This window comes from Cyanistes caeruleus, chromosome 7, assembly GCF_971803275.1.
Source record: "Cyanistes caeruleus chromosome 7, bCyaCae1.hap1.1, whole genome shotgun sequence".
Classification (NCBI taxonomy): domain Eukaryota; kingdom Metazoa; phylum Chordata; class Aves; order Passeriformes; family Paridae; genus Cyanistes; species Cyanistes caeruleus.
The window spans coordinates 20,840,905-20,868,874 of record NC_141707.1 but is presented as its reverse complement, the minus strand read 5'-3'; the positions used below and the strand labels follow the sequence as shown (position 1 = coordinate 20,868,874).

General features: G+C 41.9%; 1 protein-coding gene across 2 annotated transcripts in view; it reads left to right on the top strand.

The window, feature by feature from the left end:
- The window catches only part of MAP3K20 (mitogen-activated protein kinase kinase kinase 20), an 88,307-nt gene extending 60,673 nt beyond the window's left edge, over positions 1-27,634 (top strand). Inside the window, exons 12-20 of one of the 2 annotated variants that reach the window (XM_086898267.1) lie at positions 6,537-6,581; positions 7,475-7,505; positions 7,628-7,767; positions 8,952-9,014; positions 9,991-10,083; positions 20,647-20,763; positions 22,299-22,373; positions 23,387-23,537; positions 26,678-27,634. In XM_086898267.1, coding sequence (XP_086754393.1) covers positions 6,537-6,581; positions 7,475-7,505; positions 7,628-7,767; positions 8,952-9,014; positions 9,991-10,083; positions 20,647-20,763; positions 22,299-22,373; positions 23,387-23,537; positions 26,678-27,354 — 1,392 coding nt within the window. In that variant the 3' untranslated portion in view covers positions 27,355-27,634. Of the gene's footprint in view, positions 1-14; positions 5,059-6,536; positions 6,582-7,474; positions 7,506-7,627; positions 7,768-8,951; positions 9,015-9,990; positions 10,084-20,646; positions 20,764-22,298; positions 22,374-23,386; positions 23,538-26,677 lie in introns of those variants that run through there. The other variant, XM_086898268.1, reaches the window with a different exon arrangement.
- Positions 27,635-27,970: the final 336 nt, after the last annotated feature.

The window sequence follows — 27,970 nt, the reverse complement described above, 5'->3', positions numbered from 1 at the left end:
CCTCCTTTAAATAGTTTTTCTTACCTCTTGCTGCAAGAATGTCTCAGGAGTCTTACTTTGAATCTAAAACAGAGGAGTCAAACAGTGCAGAGATGTCATGTCAGATCACAGCAACAAGTAACGGGGAGGTAGCTGGCATGAACCAAAGTCTGAAGGCCTTGATGATGACGGGCTTTGGGGATATCTTCTCTCTGAATCAAGCAGGATCTGTCCTGCAATCTGGAATGCAGATAAACATGCAAGCCAAAAAGAATTCTTCTAAAACCACCTCTATGAGAAAAGGGAAGAAAATCAACATGGCTTTGGGTTTCAGTGAATTCGACTGGTCAGATGACGATGATGATGATGATGATTTTGATGACACAGATGATAGCAGTGAATGAAATAAGTTGTAGAATTAACCCTGAAATTGTTTTAGCAAAGTAAAACAATAAAGTTTTAGAACAAGAATCCTGTCAGTTTGGTCTGTTTAAATCCTGTAAAAGAACAAAAAACAAACAAACAACAACGAAAAAGATATTTACCAGGCTGAGCATATTTCTATGTAGAAAGATACATTGTTTTTGTTTCAATTGTGCTGACTTATTTCTGCTTTAATGAAATTTGGAACTAAAATTTCCAAACTAATTGAGATTATTATTATTTTATGATTATATCTATAATTCCTAGTGCCTGATTACAGAAACTATTGCTTGATAAATTTAAGATCTGGAAACACTGGGAGAAACTTCAATGCATTTAATGCCATTAATGTACTTCAAATTTTTCTTTTGTGTTTTTTGTCATTTCCCTTACCCCTTTAATTGTCAATCATATGCATATGCTTGTACTTCCAGATTTGCTATTCTCTACATCCATTCTTTCTTACTGTTGTAGTGAATGGGTTTGCTGTGTTTCTAATTTAAAGCTTTTTTCAAGGCAGCATCGTGGGAAGTCACAAATAGGTTTCTAGGAAGAGAGAAGCTTGGAGGGGAAGAGAGGGATTAGTTAAATATATAGTTTAAAAACCAAATAGCAGCAGAACCCAGATAATCTCTATTAGTAGATGATTTGTATAAATGTTCTTTTTTTCCCCCCTCACGTGTATGTGCATGTGTATATAATTCACTCTAGCAAAGTAAACTGCAATCAGACCTCTGCATCTATTATCAGATATTGTGATCTAGAAGCTAATTTTCAGTTATGTTGATGTGAATCCATGAAGCCTCATTAATTTTGATGGACTTATTCTTGTACCTGAGAGCAAAAAATTGGTGTCTGTAAATTTGGATTCTGTTGTGTCTGCTAAACGGTGTGTGCCATCCTTAGGAAAAGACAAAGAGAAGCCACTGTGACATTTCAGCTTGGGCACTACTACTGTGACTTATGTGAAATTCTCCATAGTAGAATCTGGCAGTAATGTCAGGAATTTATGAGTCTCTGCATAACTGTTTTTTGCAGCTACATTACTTTTAAAGTATTGTCACTGCTCTTACAGCTTACCATAAAACTCAGTGTGTAACAATCTGCTGCAATAATTGCCTGCCAGGCACTTATGTTGAGAGCAGTGAGGATGTTTCTCCTGATGACCCCTTTAGTGGTGATGCAGAAGGAGGGAGGGAAACCAGTGCGAACACAGATGCAGGTTAGAAAGGAAGATGTTGTAAAATATTTGCCAAGGAAGAAGGGCAGCATTTCAAAAGAAAAATGTTACTGTGTAGTTCAGCAGTAGTGGGAATATGCCATCAAAATTCCATTCTCAATTACTAGAAGAGTTTCTTTTATAAAACTTCTGTTTTTGAGTGGCTTCTTTAATTATAGGCTTGCCTGTTACACAGCTCTAACCTACATATTATGGTGCTTTGTGGATAGGTTAGAGAAAAATGGATCCATTAGATAACAGCAGGCCTGAAATCATTACCTGTTCACTCAACAAAACAAAGTTCCTTGAAGGAGTTTTTTGAGAGTGGGCACCTCTTTGGGTTATGAGAAAGAATAGTTATATCCTTTGGTGTCAGCACTGGTCTGGTCATCTGTAAGGCACAAGTGCTGTGCTTCAAGCTGGCCTACTCCATTCATCTTGCACAGGATTAGACCTGCCCATAGGCAAAGATGTGTAGTTCTTGCAGGATGTCATTTAACCTTCTTCCAAACACTCCAAAATCTACTGACCTGAACTTAACCCTCTTGTATACAGAAGCTTTTATCAGGATGAAATGATCATTTAAATGATGCAGTATATGTTCAAAGTATCCCAAGGAAAAATTCCTTTGGCTCAGGTGGGGACGGCTTCTTAGGTCCATCAAAGCAACCTGATCTTAGGGAGAAAAAGAGACTTGGAAGGACAAATAATGAAATGGAAATGAGAACAAATAGCCTTCTCCAGTATAGATTTGTACTATTTTTGTTAGTCTACGTCTGCTAAGACCCACAGCAATGATACTATTTCTGTAACTGCCACTTTGCACTCAGCAAAATTTGACAGATTTGTGTAATGTAATATGTGCACTTTAGGTCTTAAGTTGCTTATCATTGTGCATAAATTACTGTACCACGTAAGCAGTGTAGTGTTGTACAACTGAAAACAAAATTTGGTTCAGTACATTTTGAATTCAAAATAAAAAAAAAAAATCTGTTCCTAGCATTAATATTTTGCACTTTTTTGGTGTTTGACCATCTTGGAGCACTTCATGCACATTTATGTTTGTGTGAGTTTTAACTGAATTTGTAAATTCACTCCTTAATCTTTACAGAAATAAAAATAGTTTTAAAGTAGTATAACACAGATTTTCATAGTTGTGACATCACATGGTTTAAGTCTGTGTTCAAGGTTTTGTGCTTACCCAGGGGTGTAACTTATATCAGCAAATAGCATCACAATGTTGTAATGTGCTTGTAGTAATTTCTACTATCCACTTGTTTCAGTATTTTTCCATGAAGCAAGATTTTTTTTTTCCCTTTTGCCTTTTTTCCCATGTTGTTTCTCAAAGCAAATTAAAGTATATTAAGGCAAAATTTGGGCTCTTCTAAAACTTCTTTGCACATTTAAAGTAGCAAAGGTGACCTCTGAATTGTAGACAAGGTGATAATATGACAAACTCTTCTGACTCAGTTGAGATAGTGTTACACTTAGGATATGGCTGTGCTTACTAAAAAAGCAGTGGTATTAATTGCATTTTTACTTTTCTGTGATGAGTTTCATAGCAGGTATCTCCAATTTACAAGCCCGTTATCATACATGAGAATCAAGCTGTGTTGTTTCTGCCTCTGAAACGCTTCTCACTAGATAAAGGCTTTGACAATGGCTCTGTTGGGCAGGTGTGGTTGGAGGAGAATTTCATCTTCCACACCTGATTTTGCTCTGCAGTGTATGCCAGTCCATCTTCTGCCTGTCTCATCACCAGGTTATACAAATCTCCACAACAGTCCACAGCCACATAGTGTGTCAGCTTGTGAAAGCATCCAACCAAACCCAGAAGGCATTTCTCTGGCTGCTCTGAGCCAAAGCCAGAACAAACCACCAAAAGCCTTCCTGTGCCTTGTACACCTCTCAGCTCACTAGGCCCTGCCAGGCCTTTTGGGTTCCCAGTTTCCTCTGTCTTCCATAAGGCCTGAAGGCAGTAAAATAATATCATTGCATTTGATGGAGGGGAAAGGTAAGAACCAGGCCTGAACTTCGTGTTTTTACCAGGCTACTGTACTGTAAACATTAACTTAGGTGGGTAAATGGCCTCAGAGAAGAATGGGAAGCATCTTTTGGCTTGCTTAAAGATGTGTGGTCAGCTGGGACCAAGACAGGTTGTCCAACTCCCAACTTTCTTTCTTTTCCTTCAGCAGTAGTGAAAAAAAAAATGGAAATGGGACTTCATGAAGGAAAATTTTTGATCTAGTCATTTTTGTGATGATGACATCACTAATTTCTTGGAGTAGCAAGTGCCTTAAGGTACGGTGTGTGGGTGTGCTGCATCGCCAGCCATTGTGTGCTCCCTGACACAGTGCTTGTCCCCTCTGGATGGGAAGGGCTTTCTAGAGGTGAGGTCTGGCCTGGCCTCTTGTCACACAGTCACGTTCATGGCTTGTCATTTGCTTATCATTCCAGAGGTTTTCTTAGATGTTGGTTCTCTTTCCTTCTGGGTTTTGAAGTGTTTATTCTGAGTTAAATATCTGATGCAGTAATGATGGGTATTGTTCTCAGCAGTAGCAATAGATCTGTATGTGCATATAGCTGTTAAGTATCGAGCAGTGTTACTGTGCATCTTTAATGCTGTACTTCCTTTATCTGTAATCAGGCAGCTTTTACAGGTTTTTAATCAGACCTCTGACTTGACAGAGGTTTTAACTACAGTCCTAGGTAGAATGTTCAGGTAAAAAAGTAAGTTCATTCAGTAATTTTCACGGCCCTTAAAATGCACTGGTAGGAATCTGGAGGAGAGACCTTTCCCCTTTCCCCCAGACTTCAACTTAGTGTCCACTGTAAAATCTGCACAGAGATTTCTGATGTGTGAAGATTTAATTTTAAAACTGTAGAACCAACAACTTTCTTTTAACATTTTATATTGTGTGCTAAATACTCATATGCCTTTTAAAGTCAGATATAGTCCACTGCATTTCTTGCTTTTGCACTACTGAAGAAGTTTTGTACTGAATAGTAGAAGTCAATGCTACTTACACTTCAGGTTTGAACTGATGGAATTTGAATAGAAAAAAATATTTTCACAGTGTTAGAAAACTTTATTTTCCCTTCTGAAAAAGCAAAGCTGAGCGCAATGCCTATGCCAAGACTCTTGTGCTGTAAACTGAATATATCATTTGTGTGAAACATGCAATGTTACACTTCTGTGTGGTAAAATCTTGCAGTGTCAGTTATCCTCTTTATTGCACTTGACATACCATGTCTTGTTTTATTCACACTGTGGATTCCATTTTCCAGTGTAAAACCAAAGCAAACAAACAAAAAGAAATCATACAATGTATTCAATTTCCTCGATTGGTGTCATAACCTTACTTTTGGTGTGAACTTTTCCCTTGCTTCTCTTTTGTTCCAAACTTCTATTTTGCAATAAACATTTTGACAGTAAATTTTATGCATTTGTGTCACTGTGTAAAATGCTGGTGTTCCAAGAGGTTCCTTATTGTCTGCTGGTTTAAGTAACTATTTCTAACTGTGTGACATTTCTCCTTTATTCTCCCATTAAAAAAAACCCACAAAAAAACAACCAACAGAACTATCTTGCCACTGGTTATATTTAAACATGAAGAAAGCTGAAAAAACCCACTGTACATCTAAAAATGCATTATTGAGCTTCTGCAGTAAATCTTTCAGTTGTACAAATTATTATACCAGGCTCCTGCTGCAGCACCAGCCTGTTTGACTATAAGTACCTACAAAAGGCACAGCTCACGGCCTCCTGAGGGTGTTGCCCTTCCTTGTGCTTAAGTGTTGCCCCCAGCACTAGTTTTGCCCCCCAGCATTCTGCCCAGGCTGCGGGTCACTGTTAGTGTGCAGCTGGAGGTGCCAGGGTGAGGGCCTGCCGAGGGGACATGCTTGGCTTGTGGGTGGGGTCTGGGGGACCTGGGGGTGCCAGGGCTCTCTGAAGGAGGTGACAAAGCCATGGGGGCTCAGGGGTAACTGAGCTGAGTCTCTCATAAATCACTGTTACCTACATCAAAAGAGTTTGCAACAACGTCATGGTATTGAGCTTCTGGGAGACAATGACTGTCCAAATACAGATCTACAACAATTAATGCTAACCCTTTAAGCTGGATAAAAATGCGCAAGAAGGTGATGCTTGGGTACCATATACTTGTATGAGTAAAATGGTGATCACTGTTAGAGTGACATCTTCTCCTCTGTCCGTTTTCAAATCATCCCAGAATTTTGTTTCATACAGCCATTCCTCCATGGTTTCCTAGTGCTTCAAGAACTAACACCATCTTGCATCCAACAAAATGTAGGAGAAGGCTGGGAAGTGCTGCATTCCTCCAGCCTTACCAGAGTAGTTACAAAGCAGTGGCAGAAACCAAGAGAGACTTTTCTGTACATGGGTGGGAAGAAGTCTACAGTGGCCAGACTCCAAATTCTGTTTTCACTGTTGTCCAGTGAAAGTTTTCCTTCCTTTTGCAGAAAATATCCATCATCTGGGAGGGAGTCATAATCCCAGCATTCTTTTCATTGCAGAAATCAAGTGGTACCAAAACTATAGCAAAAGCCTTCCTGTAGTGTCAGAACTAAGGGGAGAGGCAGATAGAGCCCCTTGCCATCAGATGGTTTACTTTTGCTTCCTAAGTTTTTTTTTGTTGGAGATCTGCTGGTAATTTTATCTGCAGAGAGGGACAGGATCAATTTAACACTGCCAACATTCTAAAAAACATTTTTTGGAGCTGGCCCAAAGTCAGTGTCAATCCAGTGGTTTAGTATATCAATATGAGTTGCAGCCTAAGTCCTGCACTTTGCAGGGAAAAAGGGACAGATCAGTATCAGCCACCAGAGTAGAATTTGGGTGGAGGGGAGAAAAATGGTCAGATGGTTTTCTTTTCAATTCATATCTCTCACACAGTTGCTGCCCTCCTTTGATATTTGTGCATGGACTGAAGAAGATGTGGTGAGTATTTTGTGTTAACGTGGCCAGGGTTGTGATGCTGTAACTCTAACAAATTACAGTGGGCATGGTGGGAGGGAAGGCCAGATCAGAGCATCTAGGGAAACTTGTGTCCCAGAAAGGCTTGAAAATGACCAGAAGTAAATTAAGGATTTGAATTACCTTCATAAAAGAGCCACATTCTCCAGTGTCCAGAAAACAGTGGGAGCTGAGACCTGACAGCAGCCAGGAGGGCATTCCTGGGTTCTTGTTTAAGGAGTATGGAAGTGCCCAATGACCCAACCCTGGACAGGACAAAATGAGTTCAAAGGTTTTATCCTACTGTGTGCCAGCTGGATGGCAATTAACTGAAAAAAACTTTAGGGCTTTCTAGGGATGAGGAACCTCTCTTTCATATAAAATAATGGCATTGAGTATTTTATTCCTTTTTATTCAGTTAAAAGGATAAACAAGACACATCATTGATTTATCTCTGGCATAGTGATGTGTCAAAATGATTTTAATGTCCTATCAAGCACTCCCTTTGTGTGTTGTGCATCATGGGGTTGTTTGGCTGACATTTACCAAAGGACTGTCTGGAAAGCCAGTGCAAAAACCATAAAAGCCCTGGCTCCTTCACTTCAGCCCTTTTAGCACGTGACATTTCTCAGCTTCTGCTTCAGTCATTTCATTTCTTGATGACAGTATATGGAGAAAGCTGGCTGCAAAATGGAAGGCAGTTTGGAAAAGCTAAATAGAAGTAATCACTTGCATTGGTGAATCTTGAGTAATTTATCCCAAAGTGAGAAATAATTTTAAATTTTGTTTTAAAAAGGGTGATTACTTGTGACCTCCAAATAACTGTAATACAAGATCTTGATAATTTGAACTTCAAGATTGATTCCTCTTTTTTGCAGTTTTTCTGGATGCAACAACTTACTAGAAAAGGTAACAGCTATTCATATGTCCTTTCATATTCACATTTATGAACTAATATACATTTGTTCATTTTTTCCCCTCCCTCCAATAAAATGTCTTGTGGATTTTTGAATAACCTCTTTTATCTTAAGGTGATACTTCTGGTGAAATGAATGTCTATGCTAGCTTGTTTAAGGAGCATCATATCACTGGGAAGCAGTTGCTTCTCCTAGAAGAAGAGGATTTAAAGGACATGGGAATTGTTTCCAGAGGACACATCATCCATTTAAAGGTATTAGCAGCACATATTGAACGTTGCAGTAGGTTGTAGTGTGAGTATTATGGAGTCTATGGGGTTTCAGTAGTATTAGCAACAAAAAAAGTTACAAAACTAAATAGAGAACATATTTGGTATCTAAATTAAACAGAATTATAGCTTCATCTGGATCTAAAACTCAAAGCAACCTGAGCATTTTATGAGACATGGAAATGTGTTGTGGCCTTTATACTCCTCCGTAGTTTTTAATTTTTTTTGTGAGCTGGATGGCAGTACTGCTCCAGATTCACCTAGGAGGGCCATTCTCCCAGCATAAAAGCTTGGGAATCTTCAGAGAGAGCTCTCTTTAGCTGAAGAAGAAACAGATACAAAAACAGTTATTTGAACTGAAATCTTAGCTTCTCAACTTCCACATCTTATTCATAGTGTAAAGCATATTTAGACTAACAAAACTCAGTTGGACAACTTTAAAACAGATTGACAGACAGGCTCCTTTGCTCTTAGAACTTCACTGTAAAATAGTGTTTTAAATATCTAATGTTTGTAATGAGTTAAGAAAATCATGGTCTAGAAAATGTGATCACAACAATAGTAATGGTATTAGTACTGCAGCCAGAGGAGAGAGTTGAGTTTTCTGGCAGTCAGCTTTGGAAACAGGATTCTATAAAAGCGACATCTGTAATTCTGTTGTGTCTCAATCATTTTAGATCACAATTTACTAGTAAAGAGATACTTGTATTGTAATTGCTAGTCCTGCAAATTTAGCTTTGTAAGTCACACAGATTTATTCCCCTTTTGCTCATCAGTCATATTTTCCATGCCTGCACACCATTACTGATATATTTAATTTACATTTCCTACAGGGAAGATTATTGAAACTTAATAAAGTCAATAATGTCCAAAATGAAAGATCTTAGCTTCCTGGGTTGATTTGAGCATAAATAAAAACAACGAAAACAAGCCCCCGAACATTTTTTTCTCTGGTTAAGCAGATCTGATTCCGAATGCAAACCAAAGCCAACCTACCGCAACAGTTTCCAGAACAGGGCTATATTTTAAACTCTTTTCACAAGCCCTAACCTATCCACAGTGGAAAACAGAGGGCACTTGGGGTTGTGCTGTTTTTCATGCTGGTGTTTTCAGGATGAGTTACTAAATAACTCCCATCTGGTTTTGTTGATTTTTTTTTTTTTTCCTAGACTGCTATCGAGAAGCTAACCCATGACTACCTAAATCTATTTCATTTTCCACCATTAATTAAGGCAAGTATCAGTGTTAATATAAGGTGTATTTCTTGTGATGGTATGAATATTTCACTGTTCTCATGTCTCAACTTTCCCCCATTCAGGGGGGCTGCAGTTCCTACACAGGGTTGTAACAAATGTGGAGAGTCAACAGCAGCAATGGGTCACATCAGAACAAATAACAGGATAATAGAAGTTGTTTTCAAGGAAGTTCTAAGTTTATATCATGGAGCTGGTAGAATTAAATTAAAGGACAACTGGTAGCAATATGTTTGCTGTCATTAATTAGAAACTACTTTGAAGAGCCATTCTTCCAAGCTGCTGCCACCAACTGGTCCCCACTGAAGAACAGCAGACCCCTGGCCCAGAACATTCCCCAGTTTGCTAATGTTATAGGAGAGAAAGATGATTCAGTGTCTTGTCACCCTCACATCAACCAATTAGTTTTCTGATATCAGTAATAAGACCCATGCAAAAGGGAGAGAGTGTTTGGGAACCTTGATGTTGCTAGAGCAGATATTTTCTTTATTCAGTGAGCTAATCAAGGAATTCTAAACTCCAAATCTGAAGTAGCTTTTTTAGTCATAATTTATTGCACAGATATAGAGTGAAATAAATCCACATAAAGTGAATTTGCATATAGCAAAGCTCTGTTCCTTGGAGGGGAAAATGAAAGTCAGAGTGTTGCTGCCTTGCTGTGCCAGCTGCAATTCCAATGGCAGAGGCTGCCACAATGCTTGCAGGGACACTGCACCGTGCCAGAGCAGCTCAGCCAGGAGCAGAAATTGTGCAACATCTCCTGGTTGCCATCCACTACCAGCGCAAAACCCATGCAGAAGGCTTTGCCCCTCTTGGAGTGTGATGTTCCTTTTCTGCTCCCTGCCAGACTTGTAGCACCTAAAGGCAAATCCTTTCTGCCACCAAAGGGCGTGTTGTGTCTCCCAGTGAGTAGTGGTAGATGAGAATTCTCACCTTTGCCTGTTTTTTTTGCCAGGATTCTGCAGGTGGATCTGAAGAAAGCATAGAGAAAGTAGTGAATCTTGAACTTGTTTTTGGTTATCACTTGAAGCCGGGAAATGGTCCAAAGGTAAGCTGGGAGTGCTAGATCAGTTGGTTTGGTTAAGAGTCCCTACCCAGAGGGTCTAGTATCTTCTGGATACAAAAGATAAATTGGGATGAGAATCCTCTTGTTCTGACTGATGTCAAGGAGGTAAATGGGGCTGCATCAGTGATGAGGAACTATCCCCCAGAACACGCAAGGAAGAAAAGAGTAGCACAGAAAGTGCTTTTGACTGAAAGCTTTTGTTTCCTTGTGAACAACTTTATAAATTGTAATTTTTGTAATTTGGGATTTCATTTTGTTCCTTTTATCCTAATGGGTGTGAAATGGTAACCCATTTATTAAAAAACCCCACTGACAGTTGAGCAGTGGCATATGCCAGATGTTGGTAGACAGACTTCCTTTAATCTCAGCAGAAAGATACTGTTTTATGCAACCAAGAGGATTTTGGAAAATACATGGTATGCATGGCTGCTAGCTGGGCAGGATAGGACTAGTCCTGGTGGAGACTGTGCGCCTTCATGGTACTGGGGAAGGAGGGAGGGGTAGTTGCAGCACATTGCACAAAACTGCTGTGCCTCAGCAATTGCCAGTGTGCCATGTCCTAATCAAACCTCAGCTCCAAGCCAAGCTGGTTCAAGGATCTCTCGTTGCACCCTGTGTAACAGGAGTGTTGATGACTCCAGATGTTCCAGCAAAGGATTTCTACCACATTGTTTTTTCTCAAGAGTGAGGTTTGTCCCATGCTTTTTGTTTGCTTTGTCCAGCTTGCCATGGACTCTAAGTTCAAGGGTTTTACAATTAATCATCTATGTGGAAATGGTGTGCAAAGCATTTCTGAGCTAGAGTCAGGGGTTGTGACAGCAGGATTTGTTCCCTTTTGTATTTGATAAATCTGCATTGTGTATCCCCCCTAAACTTGTGGGAGGCTGACTTTCATCTTGTGTTATCTGGCTGCTTTGCTTTCAGGGCATATTGTTTGCAGAAGTCTCTTGATTTCTGTACTTGGTGGTGCTTGCAGAGAAAGCATTTAGGTTTGAACCTAGTAGGAACTTGTACTCATACTGAAATAATTTCATCAATTTGAAAAAGCTTTTTCTCTGGAGATTTCCTTTTTTAGTTTGTTTCTTTTATCCTGAGTACTTCTTTTTCCTATAAAATTCTTCTTTATTACTATGTGAATTACTTAGACTTCTCAGTGTTCTTGAATGCGTGTTGCTTATGCAGCTGTACAGCTGCTTTTTTGTAGGTGTGCATTTTTCTCTCCCATGTGCAACTAACTGTTGAAGGAACTAAAAGTCTATGAAAAAGCTCCTATTTCCCTTCCATTTCGAATATGGGCTGTGAGCCATAGTGCAGGGAAAGAGCAAGAGAAGGAGCAAATAGACCTCTGAGCACTGGAGAGAAATTCATGTTGTACTAATGCCTCCTTTTGAAGGATGATGAAGATGAGAAGTTTTAGCCATAACTTTAAAATGTGCAAATGAGACTGTATGGGACAGAAGCTGAATTGTTATGAGAGGGCAGAGTTAGTTCAGTGGGCCTGTGTGGTGTTGACATAACCTCTGCAGGCTTCTGACAACCTTTTTTATTTGGTCCTGCCTTCCCTGTGAGCTCCTAATTGGTCCTGTCTGCTCTGTGTGCAGTTGGGCCCTTTCCTAAGGAAGCCATTCCCTCTGAAGCTGTGGTTGCATGCCAGGCATGCCTTCCCTGTCAGCTGCCCTGCTGCAGCACCCTGTGTGCTCAGTGATGCCTCAGCAGGGAATGCACAGTTTGTCACCTGAATATGTCTGGGCTGGAAATATCTGTCTGAGATCTGCACTGCCTTTAGAGATATTGCAGCAGAGCCTGTTTGAAAAAGTGAATTGGAAGGAGAAGATTGTCTGACATTTTGGACAGGATGCTAGGGCAAACATGGGCAAGTAATTTGCATTAAACATAAATAACATTGACAAAGACTGGTGTGGTACATACTGTATAAGAAATTTGGCTAGCTTGCTTCTTTGAGAACCTCAGCATACAATCTTCTGGCTCCCCTAGAGGCTGCTTTGAGCCAGCTACTGATGCCATTTAGATTTGTTTCCAAATGAAGTGGGAAAAGGGTGAAAACCAGGATTGAAGGGTTTAAACTTCTTTTATTGTCCCATTTTTGTAAAAGAGTGGTGCCTGTTCCTGTAGAACTGGGTCAGCAGAAGCACTTGGGATCATGCCTTCCACCATCTTTATAGCTAAAAAGCTGGCCTACATCAGTTTAAAAATAAATTTCTCAAAGGAACTTTACCCTAATCAGTCCCTATAACCAGCTGCCTAGCTAAGAAGCATTTCTCCTGTTTTAATCATGAAGAAAAAGAGGCAATAATCTCAAATCTGGGTTACACATTGAGAATATGTGTTCCCTGGGTGATGTGTTGGCTGCTAGACTTGTGTACAGCGAGGGAGGTTATTAGGCTCAGCTGGGAGGTTGTGCAGCGCAGCAGGAAGGGCTCTGTAAGGAGAACAGGTCATGCTGGGAGGTTTTACAGCAGGCTGGCCCTGTGCTGGTCTTCTGGGTTGAGTTCCCTTTAGTTATTGTAGTGCATCTTCTGGTGTAGTTGCACCTGGAAACAAGCCCATCCATGTCACTGGAGGTGGCTGTGCCCAAGCATGGGACAGGATGGACACATAAGACGAAAGCCACCTAAACTCCAAACTAAAGCTGTGGAGTGGGTGCAGCCATGGAGTGCATCATGACGTACAGAAATACCATCAGATATAAAAGTGCTGGAGAAGCCGGTCCAGGACCCAGAAACCATTTCAGGGGAGCTGGTTAATTCAGATGCGTTTGGCTGGGGCACAGATGTCCTCTCCTGGGCACTGTGCCGTGCCCATCAGTGCAGCCAACACACATTCCTTCATCAGCAGGCAGAAACTTGAGGGCCTTAGGAATGGCAGTGCCTTTTAGCAAGAATCCTGCTAGATATGCTTCAGGGGACTACATTTGAATCTTCAGCCTTTTCTGTATGCTGAATGAAACATTGACTTCCCAGTAAACAGCTTTACCAGCCCCATATTTTTTATCTAATTTAAACTGCGTCTTGTAGTGGGATTATGTTGGTTTCCACCAGCTGACAGATGCAGTCATTTCATTACAGTTTCCTTCCTTTTTTAGCTGCATCTTTGGAGGCGATAAAAGCTCAGTTGACCTTTGCGCTCTCTGAATGCATCAGGAGTGAGCACTGCAAAGCTAACCTGGTTTTTAGAGGTTTCTTTTCCAACTCTTGTAGTTCAAGTTATGTGGTTACTTCCATTCACTGCCTTTTCATGACCTTTCTGTACACAATTCCCAATGAGCTGAATGGTGATAGATTTAGAATTTTTTCCCCCCTACAAATTGAAAAAAAAGGCAGGGGACCACCAATTAAGTCCAAGATGGAGAGTAAAACAACAAACCCTGGCAGTTGTGGGTTGAGCTGATTTGCAGGACTGCAGGGGGAATTTTCAATGGCTTTCTCATCCTAGATGGCTCATTAAAATTTCCCAATCAGGGAAAGGTGCCTGAGCTATGTCTGCTCCACACTGATGAATCACCAAACCCCTTGAGAAGGATGCCTTACAGTCTTTTTGCCTTCTATTGATGCATTCTTTAGTTTTGGTCCTCAAAAGGGCAGATTTCACTATGCTGTTGAATGTTTTCATTTTTTACCGAGAGTGGCACAATTTGACCTATATCCAAACACAAAGCCTTGAAGTTGGCTCACCATTTTGCCTTATTTTTCCCCACTTACCTCTCCCTCCATTTGACAAGGTAAGGAGCAGAGCCTCTTCAAAACCATCTGCTAACTGTGTGAACTATTTTCTATCCTTGAATATCCGAACTGAGATATATTTTAATGCTATTATTTAAATGTGTAACATTTAAATGTGTTGTAACATAAATGTGGCAAAGGTAATATACTATTAAAGCTACTTTAAAGTGACGTTGTGACCAACTCTTCATGTGGAGAAGCCCAGGCTGGCAAAATGCAGGCAGTACAAGAAAACACAGTACTGAAATAGTTGTAACTGGAATGTGTTTTCACAAGTGCTTGAGACCATTTCTGCTGCTTGTTCCTCTCCACCCTCCCACTATATCAACGTTCATAAAGTCTTTCTTTACCTTCCTAAAAATAAAGCAAGAGCCAAGGTATAAAATTTGAAATTTCAGTTTTACATTTTTTCAGTCATTTATATTCTCCATGTTCTGTAGGTATTTTAACCCACTTCAGTAAGTAAAAATGGAGGAGGAGTTGGTTTTATCTGACCCTTCCTTTGCAAAATAATCACAGGTATTTTAACTTTCTAACATGGGTTATTTATCCTTATCCTTATCTAAGCTGTAAAATAAAACCACAGCCACATTAAAATATTGCCACCACCATTCAGAACAGAATAATGTAGTCTGCCAAGAAGGTGGATCAGTGCAGGTGATCTGAGCTCCTGGTATTTTCCTCCAAAGACTCTTTTCAGGACCATGTATTGTTTTTGCATGAGGTGGAGCTGGTATAATTCCGTCATCTCCACTGGGATTGCTCCAGCTGTAGCATCCATGTGTAACTGAAGTTGAACTCAAGCCAAGACCTTTAAAAATCCGTATGTAGGCAGTGCTAGACCAGGGATTCCTATTAGAAATTATTCCATGGCCCTGAAGAGACATAGACTTTTCAGGTAGGTATTTTGTTCACTTGACTTTCTAGAGTTTTTAATCTAAAAATTTATTTCTATACCTTGGCCGCTGAATTAACTTGCTGCCTTCCACACATTATCTCTCATGTACAGCCTCGGTCACAGATATGTCCGCAGAAACACAGACAGGTTCCCAGTGATCTGTAGGCTTGGCATGTGCTATCCAGACAAAAGCCTGGAAGGGGAGCCTTTGTTCCCAGCAGAACAGCAGCCCTGCCCTGCCTTTCCTGAGCACCCTTGTTCCCTCAGCCCATGTCCTGCGGAGCTGCAAGTCCCAGAGTGTGAGCAGTCACTCCACGTGCTGCAGTGGGGACATGGTGTCCGCACAGCTCCAGCACATTGTCCCCACGAGTGGTCCACAGGAAATGCCACTGGGGGACAGTACAGGAGGGCACCCATGCAGCCCTCAGGGAAGGGACTTGTTTTTCATGCTTCCACCTTTACCATGCTGCTGTTGCAAGCGGGCTGCTCATGTGGATGATGCCTGCGACTGCAACACCCCCGTTTACTTCTGATCACATGGCAAGGACAGCTTTTGGTAAAGGCTGGGGTATCACTGAGCTCTTGCCTTGCCTGCTGCAAGCCCCTGTTCTTGGTGCACACATAGCAGTGCCTGGTATTTACCATTATGTGCCATTCTGTTGCACACAGAGCTCCACAGCACTGGATGCTAAAGAAGAGCGCTGTCAGGGGACAGATATTTTTGGTACTGCTGCCTGGTCTGCGTAGGTGTTAAGGGGCCTCGTGCTTCTCCAGGCGAAGCTGCAGCCACTCAGTGCCTGTTGCCTTGCAGAGGCAAGAGAGTAAGGGCTCTGGCTCGGAGGAGGCGCCCAGGCAACTGATAACATAAATATATCTTCCGCTTGCTTTGTTTCTGTACATTTTAAGACCATCTCTCTCGCAAGGCCTCCCCTCCGCCCCTCTTTTTTTCTGCCTGCACAGCTGAAACAAAACCAGTGGTGGAGCCACCTTCTCTTGCTGGAGCCTGGCTGGCAGCAGCCTGCCCTGACCTGAGACACCAGCCATTGTTAAGGGTATAACACATTTACATATTTTGCAATAAAACATCAGTTATTTGCATTACTGTGTCAAGTTTTATTTGATTCTTTCACCTAAAAATGACTCATTTTCCTTTCTTGTATTTTAAAAACCAACTACTCTAAGCTTGTTTGAGAATAATCAAAAATTGCCCATTTAGCTAGAAGTCATTTTCTTTTCAAAAGGCAAATGTTATTTAATCTTTCAGCTGTTCATTGTGCCATCATAAATACTTTCTTTTCAGCACAGTTGTGGGGACTGAAATGAGCCCACTAATTGCCTCCCATTTCGACTGACATGTGGTGGTTTAGTGGAAAGAGAACACAGCGGGGAGAAGGAAATAGGAGGCTGAGAAAATGAGAGCTAATTATTTTCACTGCCTCATGTCAGGCTCTGTGTCAGCCTTGTTTTTACAAACTGGAAGGTTTAGCACTAAATAAAACAAACTGGCGTCATGTTTTTATATACTGGCAGTGTCATGGAAGCAGCTGCACATCTCAAAGACAATATAATGCCTGCATTCGCATGGACACCATCTGACAGCCACTGTGAGCCACTGCTAATGAGGATATCACAGTGGTGCCAAGTGAAAGGTGCTGAATTATGTATGATTCTTCATCAGTGCAGCAATAGTCCTGTACATCATTATGAGACATTGTTTTGCTGAAGAGATTAAAACATTCTTAGTTCCAGACCCTGCAACCTATACATGCTACAAGAGGTTATTAATGGAATTTTTAGGGAGAGTTTCTTGTGGATTTCTTTTTGGTTAAAAATATCTCATGGGACAAAGCTGTGGTGGGTCATGACACTATACATATAAAGAAGAGAAGCAAATTAACTGTAATTGTGTTATCTTCCTTTAAATCCAGTATAATAAAATATAGTGTAGCAGGGTGATACATAATGATAAATAACCCAAGTGCTGTCACTAGATGTTCAACTCTAATGCCTTTAAAACAGCAGGTTTCAGCAGCTGAGATAGATAATAGCTAAGAATGTAAGGGAGCTTCTGGGGACCTAAATCATCAACATGCTACTACTTTTAGTATCAGCATGGCCAACATTTTTTTCTTATTTGTTTCATCTTGCGCTACATCTTACTTTTCTTCTAATATCCAGTTATCTGCTACAATGCCATTTCCATTTTTATTTCAATCTTCAAAAAACCAAAAAAGTTTATTGCAACCACTGATTTTAAAATGAAGCCTTGATTTAGGCCCCCTTGAAAAATGAAGTGCCTCCCTAGCAAAGGTTTTAAGCTGTTGTTGCAGGATATGTGTTTGCTGTTTAGAGCCTGTGCCTGATCTTTTTCATTTCCCTTTCAGGTTTTTTTTTGCAGACATAAACGCATATGGGGTTAAAGGAGTATTGTCACCACAGTAAGCTGGAGACTTAATTTTTAAAGTGTTCTTACTTTCTGTTTCAAAGCTGAGAAGAAGCAGCTCAAATACGTGTGATATGCTCTTCTTTTCTGCAATAATTTTCAGAGGTTGTTGATTTATTGGCTTTGTCAAAGTGTTATTTGGTAATGTTTTTACACAAAGTTTTGCAGGTTGTGCCTTTCAGTTCTGAAACTAGATAATGTTTTAAAACAAAAAGCTGAAATTTTTTATTTAGATCAAAATCAAGCAGGTAGATATTGGGAGGTATTTTAATGCTTGAATGACAAGACATGGAGGGAAGTCTCTTTGAAGGACTTGTGTAAGCATATCTATCAACCAAACACTTTGAACAAGCCATTTCCAAATTATTTTCCCACATATGCCTGGCACTAAATGTAGTTTTTATCTAAGAAGTCATATGGCTAAAATTCATCAAAGAATTGAAATTCATATGCTTGGTTTTTCTAGCCAAATTTTTGCTTAAATGGATGAGCATCTCCTATTATAAGAATTCCATTGTAAAACAGGGAAATATGTCCCTTTCTTTCTGCAGCATACAAATCTTGCATTATTTACTGTGTGGTTGAACAAAATTGTTACTAGGTTTGTAAGACAAGTAACCACCTACTTAGATATTTGCTAAGTGCCTTGACTCTAAAGTCACCTACTTGCTACCTTTTATATTTCCTTCCCTCCTTCCTTCCCTCCTTCCTTCCCTCCCTCCTTCCCTCCCTCCTTCCCTCCTTCCTTCCCTCCTTCCTTCCCTCCCTCCTTCCCTCCTTCCCTCCCTCCTTCCCTCCTTTTGTTCCCTCCCTCCCTCTCTCCTTATGTGCTGCTTCTCTCTTTCCCCTATCCAGTAGTGATTTTCTAGTAATACAAAATGAAAACCTTTCCAAATAAAATGAGACATGTATTTTTGAGGGACCAGAGCAGGTAGCCTAGTATGGTATCTTGCCCTCTCGGTGTCTGCAGAGTGTGGCTGGAGAGGGTTCCAAACAGAACCAAAAGTTTGGGGGCTGGATTTGAGGGACAGAGAGTGTGTGTTTCTCTGAAGGTGCAGTTCAGAGCTGGAGAAGGCAGTGTTTGTGGAGGCCTCAGGCATCCACCCCTGCATGGGGCAGTTTGATCCATGATCACATGGAAAGGGATCCTGCCTATGCAGTGGATCTGGCAAGGGGCAGTGGCAGTGCCTACCCCCTGCCAGACCCTGGATGAACACAGCTTTTCTCCAAAGGTGGTTGGTTGATTTCTTTTGTTTATTAAAATGAGATCATATTTGTCAGATCTAGTCTGCAGGGAAATGTGAGTGAACAGCATAAAATCCTGACTCAGGAGGGCATGGGAGCCCTGGCACAAGGTGCAGTTCTAGCTCTCAAGTGCTTGGCACTGGTATTACTCAGAGATAGCAGGAGATGTACTGAACTAACTGGAGGGTAGTACTTTATGTCGTTTTTTTTTTTCTTTTCTTGGCTCAGGTGTTTTTGTAAAATTTACAAATGTCATCAAGTGTCTTGTCTCTCAGGTTTGATTTGCAGTAGCATAAATCTCCTGTAAAAATCTTCTGGCAGCAAGAATGTTGGGCAGGGAGAGGAGCACAATTCGAGAGATGAGGAGGAGTCAGAGACAATTTGCTTTGCTGTTGCCTTTCAAAGCACGTGCCCTCCTCAGTGGATGGCAGGGCCAGTGCACAGTGTTGAACCTGCCTGGGACAGGACAGGCATTACCCCGGGTCAGCTCACAAATGCGAAAAACAGGGCAGAAAAGAGACGTGTGAAGAGGTGCAGGCTGTGATTAGGAAATGGAGGCATTTCCATGGTACAGACCTGATCAGTCTGCACAAGAAGCCAATAGCAGAACATGAAACTGAATTTGGTGCCTCTGAGTCTTGGTTGGTGCCCTGACCACTGAACTGTAGTTCCCATCACTCAAATTCACACCAGGGCAGTGCAAAAACCAACCCACATGCCCTCTGTGCCTGTAAAACATGGAAGCTTTCAGAGGGGACAGATGGACACACAGGGCCGAAAGCATTTCTTGTTGCAGTTCAGAAATGATTATATTTTTGTTTTCTTTTAATTTGGAATTGCCCATTCAGTGAGTGATGGATAGCTTTGAGCCTCTGAGGGCTGAGTTTCTACGTTACGCTTATGAGAGATGCACATGCAAACACCACAGACAGTCACAGATAATCACCTGTGTGAATGGATACTTTTAAAGCTGCTGTACATTTGTCTGTGCAAATAACTGCTTATACAAGCCTGTGGCCTAAATGTCCATCTGTGTCCCCACTGAAAGTTTTTGCATTTTCTGAGCAAAACCAAGGTGGAGACTGCCTCCTGCAAGCACTGAGCCCACACCTGCCTTACAGGTGGCATGTGGCAGACACAGACCCCCAAACCCTGGGCTCCTGTCTTTGTGAAGGGAAGATTCCCTCCTTCATGTATGGAGGTGGAGACACTCTGCTTCACTGGCAGAGTGGTCCTTCAGGGGACTGATTTTTGGAGTAGCTCAGTGCGCTGCACAGTATCTCATCCCCAAAGCACTCGCCAGGCAGACCAGCAAATGCCGGCTGATTTGCACCATGCACAGGCAGTCTCTGGTCCCCACTGGGAGCCTCCCTGGCCACAGGCACGAACCCCAGCTCCGGCACTCAGTCCATGTAGGATGTCCTGCAGGATGCTGCCAGCTGTCACTTTCTGCAGGCTCACGCCTGTGCGAAGTGTGGAATGTTGGCCCCCTGTTCAGCTCAGGGATTAAACAGGGATTGTTTAAGGATACCTTTTATTGCTGTGGTTTATTAGACTCCCTGTGATTATTTTTTTAGCTGAGCTTCTTTATAATTAATAATGCAATTGGAGGCAGGCAGAAGTTGAGGATGCTCAGTGCCTCACTGGGCTCTCAGTATCTGAAATAACTGAGCTGTAATAAAAGGCCCATCCTTTTGCCCATAGTTTGAGTGATTGTCTTGAAGGTGTTGCACAGACTTTGGTCTTTTATTCCTGGGTTCACCGGGATGATGTGCTTGTGACTGGATGCCAGCACTCACTGTGACCCCAAGTGATGGCTCCCACCACTGCCCTATCCCTCCACTGCCCCTGGGGTGTGCAGAGCTCCCAAGCCACATGCTCCACAGGCTGCCTGTCCAGGTGAGGCCATTCAGGGACACCACACCTCAGAAGACATCCAGACCTGTCAAGGTGGCAGCTGCCTCGCAGGGTGAGCTGAGAGAAGAGGGAACAGGAAGACTGAGGGCTTTCCATTATCAACACTGTGCAAACATGCATATCCTAAAATATGTATATGTCCCTCAGCTTTCTTGCTGGGTTATTTTTTTCCCTTCATATACTGAGGATTAGATTTCGGGTTGTTTCGGCTTTCAGTTTTATTTCATTTTGGGTTTTGTTGTTGGGGTTTTTTTCCTATTTGTATTCTAACAATCCAGCATTCTTTTTTTTATTATTCATAGGATTGTAAATGGAAAATGTACATGGAGATGGACGGGGATGAAATTGCAATAACCTACATAAAAGATGTGACATTCAACACTAACCTACCTGATGTAGAGATTTTAAAGATGACAAAGGTATTTACAGCCTTAAAGCTTTCACGAATTCACAGATCTCAAACAAAGACATTAAAATACCACAGCAGTCGACTTTTGTGCTTGCAGAAGCTCAATCTCTTGACAGCTTTTAAATAAAATGCACATTTTAAATAGAATTGTATCATAATAGGAGTTAGGTGTTTTGGTTCTCCTTTAAGCTGACAATAAAGTTAACAATAGAAAAATAAGAGAAGAAACTAATTTATATTTTCTTGTTTTAATTCCATGTTATACCCTTTGAATTTATTACCCCTTTTAATGAAAATAATGTTCAAAAAATTGCTTTATTTTTCAAGAGAAGAAACTAATTTAAATGTTCCAGAAACTTCATGTGATTTTTCTGGGAGGTTTTGTTGGGTTTTTTCTCTTTTCTTTTTTCTTTTTCTTCTTCTTTTTTTAAATTTTTTTTATGGTTTTAGAACTTTTACCTGAGTTCTAAAACTTACTCTTCATGTACCAGTGGATTGCAAAGACTGAAACCCATGGCAGACAGTACAGCACTGAACATCTGCAATTTATCATTATTGAGCATTTTACCCTGTGTCAGAACCTGCCTGTAAATATTTACCAGTAAGCATTTAGACTGCTTTTCCCTAAGGAACAGAAGTTCTGTTGATTCAGAGGGTATTTTGTTAGCTATTATTTTAATTGTTTGTTTTTATTAATATGCTCCTCTTGATAATAGCTAACAAAATAAATTTCTAACTGAAAAAATATACAGCTTGATTGCCAATTAGAATGCTGCTCTAATGTGCACTGGTAAAAACACCCAAACTCTTGAGTGCTTTTAACTATGAATTTCTGGGGCAAAATTGGGTGGGAAACTTTTAGTACTAAAGGAGAAAATGAAAAGCAGATTGTCAACAGTCAGAATTCTAAGGAAAATGTGATACAGGTGTATTTGCAAAAAAAGATTCTAATATTTAATTCATGCTAATACTATTTTTATAGTTAGTGATTTCTAGACACAACACTTGTGATTTTTTTTTTTATTTTTATTATTATTATTATGACTTTTGTTATTACTATCATTAATTTTCTTTCTAATTTTAATCTTGGACATTTCAATTTTTCAAAAAGGCATGAAGTTAAATAAACTAACAACTAGATACAATAACATTAACTTTTCACATACTCCAACATTTTTATATTTGTCAAGGAATATCTCTGAGAATCTCTAGATTTTTAGTCTTGCTTTCCTCTGTAAATGTAGCACAAGCAAAAGTGTACATGCACAAAATTGAAGAAGGTTTATGCCCCCCCAAAAAACATCCCATGTTGTCTCATCTGCTGTGTGTTATATATGGAAATATCTTCTCAGTTTCCTTTTGTAAACCAAGAAGTAAATATTTCAAAAATATATTGCTTTGTCTCATACAATTTTAAGAAAAGTATTGATGTTAACAATATAGGAATGAATGAAAAGAGGCAAATGTTGCAAATCCCTTTTGGGTGACTTAGAAACAAGCTGGGAGATGAAGAGCACCTTACAAAACTCACACTGTTTTTTCCAGCCACCATTTGTAATGGAGAAATGGATTGTGGGCATAGAAGAGCACCAGTCTGTAGAATGTGTTGTTACATATGAGGTAAGCTGTGAGAAACAAATAAAATAGTGAATCCAAGACAAAACCTACACAGGAGGTGTGGAAATAACATCTTCTGGCTTTGTTATATCCTATAATCAAGTTCTCAGCAGCCTGTAATTAGTTGTAAAATATAAACTTCAGAGCAAATGCTGAATGAAGTTTATAGAGACAATGGCCTCAGACTGCTGCCTGGGATGGTTCTTCTTCTCAAGGATGAAAGCTCCTTTTGCTTGGAGTGCAATGGTCAGTGCTGTTTGCATTATTTGAAGAAGCTGGTTTTTATCTTTTCAATGATGTGCTAATTAGGAGAGCAGAGAAGCAACAGGAGAAGAAAGAAAATGAGAAATAAAGAATAAGAAAAAACCCAGAATACAATCTCATGTGATAGAAATGAGCTTTGTAAAAAGAGTTTGCAGTTACTTACAATACTGATTTTATAAAGACTAACTCTGTCTGTCAGAAGAAGGTTAATAAATGAGATTCCAGCTCTGTCCTGAACAAGCATTCTGACAGTGATGGAGGAATCCTGGGCCTTACTTGCTTGTCTCAGAAGTGAACAAGTAGTTTTCTTTCAGGCTGAAGTTTTCACAGGAGTCATAGGTCTTTAACAGCAAACTGAAGGATACTCCAGGAAAATTTTGTTGGGGGCTGGTCCCCCTGCAAAAAAACCTGTTTAGCCCTACATTTTTTAGCAGAGAGCAGTGCACATTTGATGCTCATTAATAGAACTAGTAAAATGTATTTTTGTGTTTGTAGAGGAAGGCCTTCAGATCTTTCCTCCACAGGGTACAAGAACTGAAGCAGTTATTCACTACCACATTTTTAGCATAATCACAAGTATCAGCCAAAATTATATAGAATCTAAAAATATTTGAGAACTAGCTAAGTGGTTTTGCAAAACAGGCTCTATATTGAAACAACTGCTGCAGGCACTGGTGGAAGTTCCCTCACAGGGGAGCTTAGTGTGTTGTGTGTTGTTACATCCTCACGCTTGTTGTATCCTTCCTGAGCAGAGTGATGTTAGAGCTCCCAAAAGCACGAGGCACATCCAAGCTATCTGCTGGAGCAAGGTGAAAGCACAGGACGAGGTTGAGGCAGTACAGCTCTTGATACAGACCTCGCTCCCCAATTCGGAGGGGAATTCACGGAGCAGATCTGACTCAGGTAAGTCAACAAATTGAACTTTATTGCTGACGTGGGCAGGGTGTATATGGGGAGAACAGCAAAAAGTCAGTGCAAAAAAGGCTGGAAGCAGTCCCTGGTGATAAGTTCAAACTCAACTGGAGTGCTTCGGTCAGCTCATCCCTCCCACCCCTAGCCACCCAGCACACAGCTTTGCACAGATGTTGTGCTTGGATAAAGGGCACCTCCAGCTAGAGATGCGTGGGCACTCTTGCTCTGGACAGTGCTCTTGCAGGGGGACACACATACTGAGGCTGTAGCCTCAGAAGCTGCTTGTGGGGCGACAAAAAGTCCCCTGTGGATGATGCACTGTTTTGACAAGTACAATACTGCCAGCCTGGCATACAAATGCTCCTGACATCCTGCTCTTCTCTGAGGAATTGTGGAGATCTTCCCACTCCATTCTTCTTCCACAGCTCAGCTTACCCATTTGAGCCAGCCCTGGCTCGTCATTGTCTGACTTTTGGAATGGTGTTTGTTATGGTTTCTGGGGCTTGATTTGTTCAGTGAGATACATTTAATAATGCAGTTTTCATTTCCTAATAAATTTATGCTGCTGACAGATTCACACTCGTCTCAGCTGACTCTAGCACAGTTCTGTCTTTAAGGTCTGCTCTTGTTTTTGTAAAGTTGTTTGTTAGCCAAGCTGTTTTTCTCATTGAGTTCACAGTAGGGCTGCAGAAATGCTTGAGTTGGGACACCTAAGGGGCAATACAGGAGCTGGAACAAGACAGTGAGCAGAGGAGGAATTTCTCAGTTTTGTACACTACAGGCAACTGTAGAAGAATGGCCCTGTGAATTGAGATGTGCTGGGTTTGGACTACAGACATATCTAACATGGGTGTGCTTATTCCTAAGTACTTGTGATTCATTTGCAACACAATTATATTTTGTAATGAAAATGAAACCTAGAGCATGTCCTAAAAGATACAGCTTTACTCCAGATCAGTTTGCAGATAGAGGTTACCCTGGTTTTGGGGTGGAGCCCTGCAGCCATACCGAGTGTGGTGTGTATCTTCACAGCTTGGCTCAGCTGCTGTAAGCCAAAATGGTTGCTTTTTTTTCAGTGAGTGGTGGGAGAGCTTGTCTGTCCCCTTGGCACACTGGAGGAGTTACATGGAAGCACTAATTTTTGTCAGCAGCCAGTTGAATAGGCACAGTTCAAAGGAGGTGGGTTACCAGCCAGCACGAAAGCTGTGCCTCAGCTCTAGCAAACCTTCTGGCCTGTCTTCTTTACCAGACCACCTATCCCAGGTTTAAAAGACCACCAAATCCAAGCACAAAGGTAAGGGTAATACCTGTCTAATAGGCTAAAGTGACCAGCAGTGAAGCTACTACTGCTGTGGGCTACCACACAGAGCACGAAACTCCCCCAGCCCATGAGGGGCAGCCCCACAGCGCTGGGAGATCCTTGCTGGGCAGCTGGATCCTGGGCTGGCAACTGCTGTTGGCTGTAAGGAACAAGGACTGAACAGTCTGAAGGGAGCCCCCTGTTCAGGGAGATCAGCACTGGTCCCATAGCGCATGTGATGGCCACCTGAGTGTTGATAACAAATGAAGACCCAAATTTGAGTACTGAGCTTGCTGTTTCCAGGCTTATGAGGTCTGTGATTTACATCCCCAGCCTAGGTCAGCGGGCATGGGGCAGAGGCAATAGTGTCTAGCAAGTACATTTCAGCATGCATGTTTCTTTTGAAACCATGACTTTCAAGGAGGTTAAGAAGCAGAGAAGGCAATTCCCATCTGTCTTTCTGTGAAAGAAGATTCACCTCTAAGTGCAGGTGGAGCTATCTGCTGTGTCAGTGTCATACACACTATGAGTTTCCTTTCGACATACTTGACAATAAGTTAAAATGATTTAAATCTCTTTGGATTCAAAGAAAGTCTGGGAAAAAGAGGAGTGGAAGAGATGATCCATTACTTTTTAACAGGAGCAATCCTAATGAGGACAGAGCTGTTATCCAGCTCCTACAAAACTCTCCATGGTCAATGAAGTGTTCCAGTGAGAGGCAGCAAGGGTTATGCTTTCCTGTCAGAATGATATTAGCAATCTTTAAGGACAAATCATTCAAATCTCTCTAGAACAAAATTATTTTAGTTGCTCCCCATGGGTCTTTGGCCAGAGCTGTGGCCTCAGATAAGAAGAATTCCTGTTCTCTGCTCTACCCACAAAGTAGCAAACCAGGCAGCCTTTGCAGTTCAAATGAAAAATTTACAGCTATTGTATTTGCTAAAGGCTTTCATGGAAACCACAGGACTGACTTTCAAAACCACTTCAGTGTGATCTCTGAAAGCTACAACTTTTGTTACGACCCCAGGGCTGTGACAGTAGGTGTAGAGGGAACTGTAATACCCTGAGTTGCTCACAGTTAAGCACTGTCTGAGCCAGCCTGCCTGAAGCCTAATGCCTCACTGGCTTTTCCACACACAGAGTCAGTTTTCTGCTGGAGCTGGATGCAAAGTGGATTGAATTCTGAATCTGTAGTAGTAACAACAACTGAAGTAGCTCTGGTTTTTATGGTATGTAGAAGTTTGGAAATAAATTGGAGCCAGGGGAGGTGCTGCAGCTGGGATTTGCACTGGCTCTGTGCTCTCTGTGCAGGGCTGTGAACAGCACAACTGTGCCAGATGGGAGAGCTGCAGCTGGAAGGCAATGTTGTAGCAGTACTGGTACCTTGGGGTGACCTTTGTGCCACCTCCCGAGGTCTTCAGGCTCTTTAGTAATGAAAGCTGTGAAGAAATCTGCTGAGGTTGCCAAGAGCATCACAGGGCATGTTTCAAACCAGGTTGGGTTCAAAAGGTGAGCAGGCACTTGGGAGTGGGAACCCACCTGAACAGACAAGTGGATGGCCCAGTAGCTGTCTTCTAGTCTAAGCTCCATAATCTGCAGTGGCATCAGAAATATTTGTATCACTTGCTATTTTAAAAGCCCAACATTATGTTCAACCATGAAATTGAATATACTGAAATCTAGGACTATTTTCTGCAAGGCTGGGAGGGGAGGGGTGGTTTGAGGTTCTTCTGAGAGAAACTCTGGTACCTAACCTCACACCTTTGGTAAACCTGAGAGAGGTTTTTCTTTGATTCACAGAAAGCTGACTCTATTGCCATTTCCTTGCCAGGCACTGACAGTCAGTGGATGCAGACCCTGCGCATGCACCAGATAGCAAAAGCCATTTCTCTCCAGCACGGCCACCCCCACAGCCCGACCACAGTCACCCACTACCTGCCCTACCTTCACAGCCAGGACTCCTACGCCGCTGCCGTCAGGAGGACACGCGCTCCCGTCAGTCACCAGCTCACATCCATCAGCCACTCGAGGAATTCCTCTCCCCTGTCACACAGTTTGATGAGAAACCTTTCGAATCTGCACTTGAACTCAAAATGTAGCAGCGCCTCCAGCACAGCCTCTGACACCCCTTCAGAGAGGGACAGGTCTGCTGGCAAAGGCAGGAAGGCCTCACACAGCGCTACCTCCCGCAGCTCCTCGGACGGCCGGCGCAGCGGGACCAGCTCCCCGGTGCCCCCTCGGCACTCGGGAAGACCCAGCAGGACTTTGCCAGCGGCCCCCCCGGCTTCCCAGCACCGCAGGTACCCCCGTGCCCCTCCGCAGCCCACGGCCATCCCTGGCATGCCCCCACAGGGGGACAGCGAGCCCAGAAGGGACGAAGGGGAGAGCAGAACCAGCGAGGGCGGGTGGATAAAGGTGCAACACACAAGGAAACCCCACAGGCAGGCTGCCGGCAAGCCGGGAAAGGAGAGAGCCAGGGGGAGCTGGCGGGGCCGGAGGATGTTCTGAGAGGAATTTGGCCCTTTAGTAACAGAACATTCAACCTAGAGAAAATATGCCTGCTCCTATTTAATTTGCTGCACCGACGTCGGTACCCACCTGGCTGGAGCCTGCCAGCGGACAGGGAGAGCTGCCACCTCTCCTCCTGTCACCGTCAGCACCAAGGGATTTGGTTTGGTTTTCTCCCCTCTGTTTGGCTGCTCGTGTTCTCAGCTGACTGGATATCTACTCATTTGCTTAATATTTCAAAAATAAAATCAGTAAGGCACAGCCAGGTGCCACAATGAAAGACTCTCTGTTTCATCCTTAGGAGAGTTGTGCTGTTACCTCTCTCCTCACCTCACTTTGCCTCTAGATGATGAGTCCAACTCTGAGTGGGGTCTTCTCACCCCTTGTCTAGTCTGCTTCTGCCAGGGCTATAGGAAGAGGTAGTATTTTTATCAGACCAGCATAGACTGAAAAAAGGGACACAAGGACGTTTTTCTTCAGGTCCACTTTAGTAACTTCTCCACTTTCAGCTTGCCATCCCTTCTCAGGAATTTCTTACTTTGTTCCTTATTAAAAGCCCCGACATTAGCTACTCAACACGACTGAGCACACTCTGTCACGTACAGTTGTCTTAATC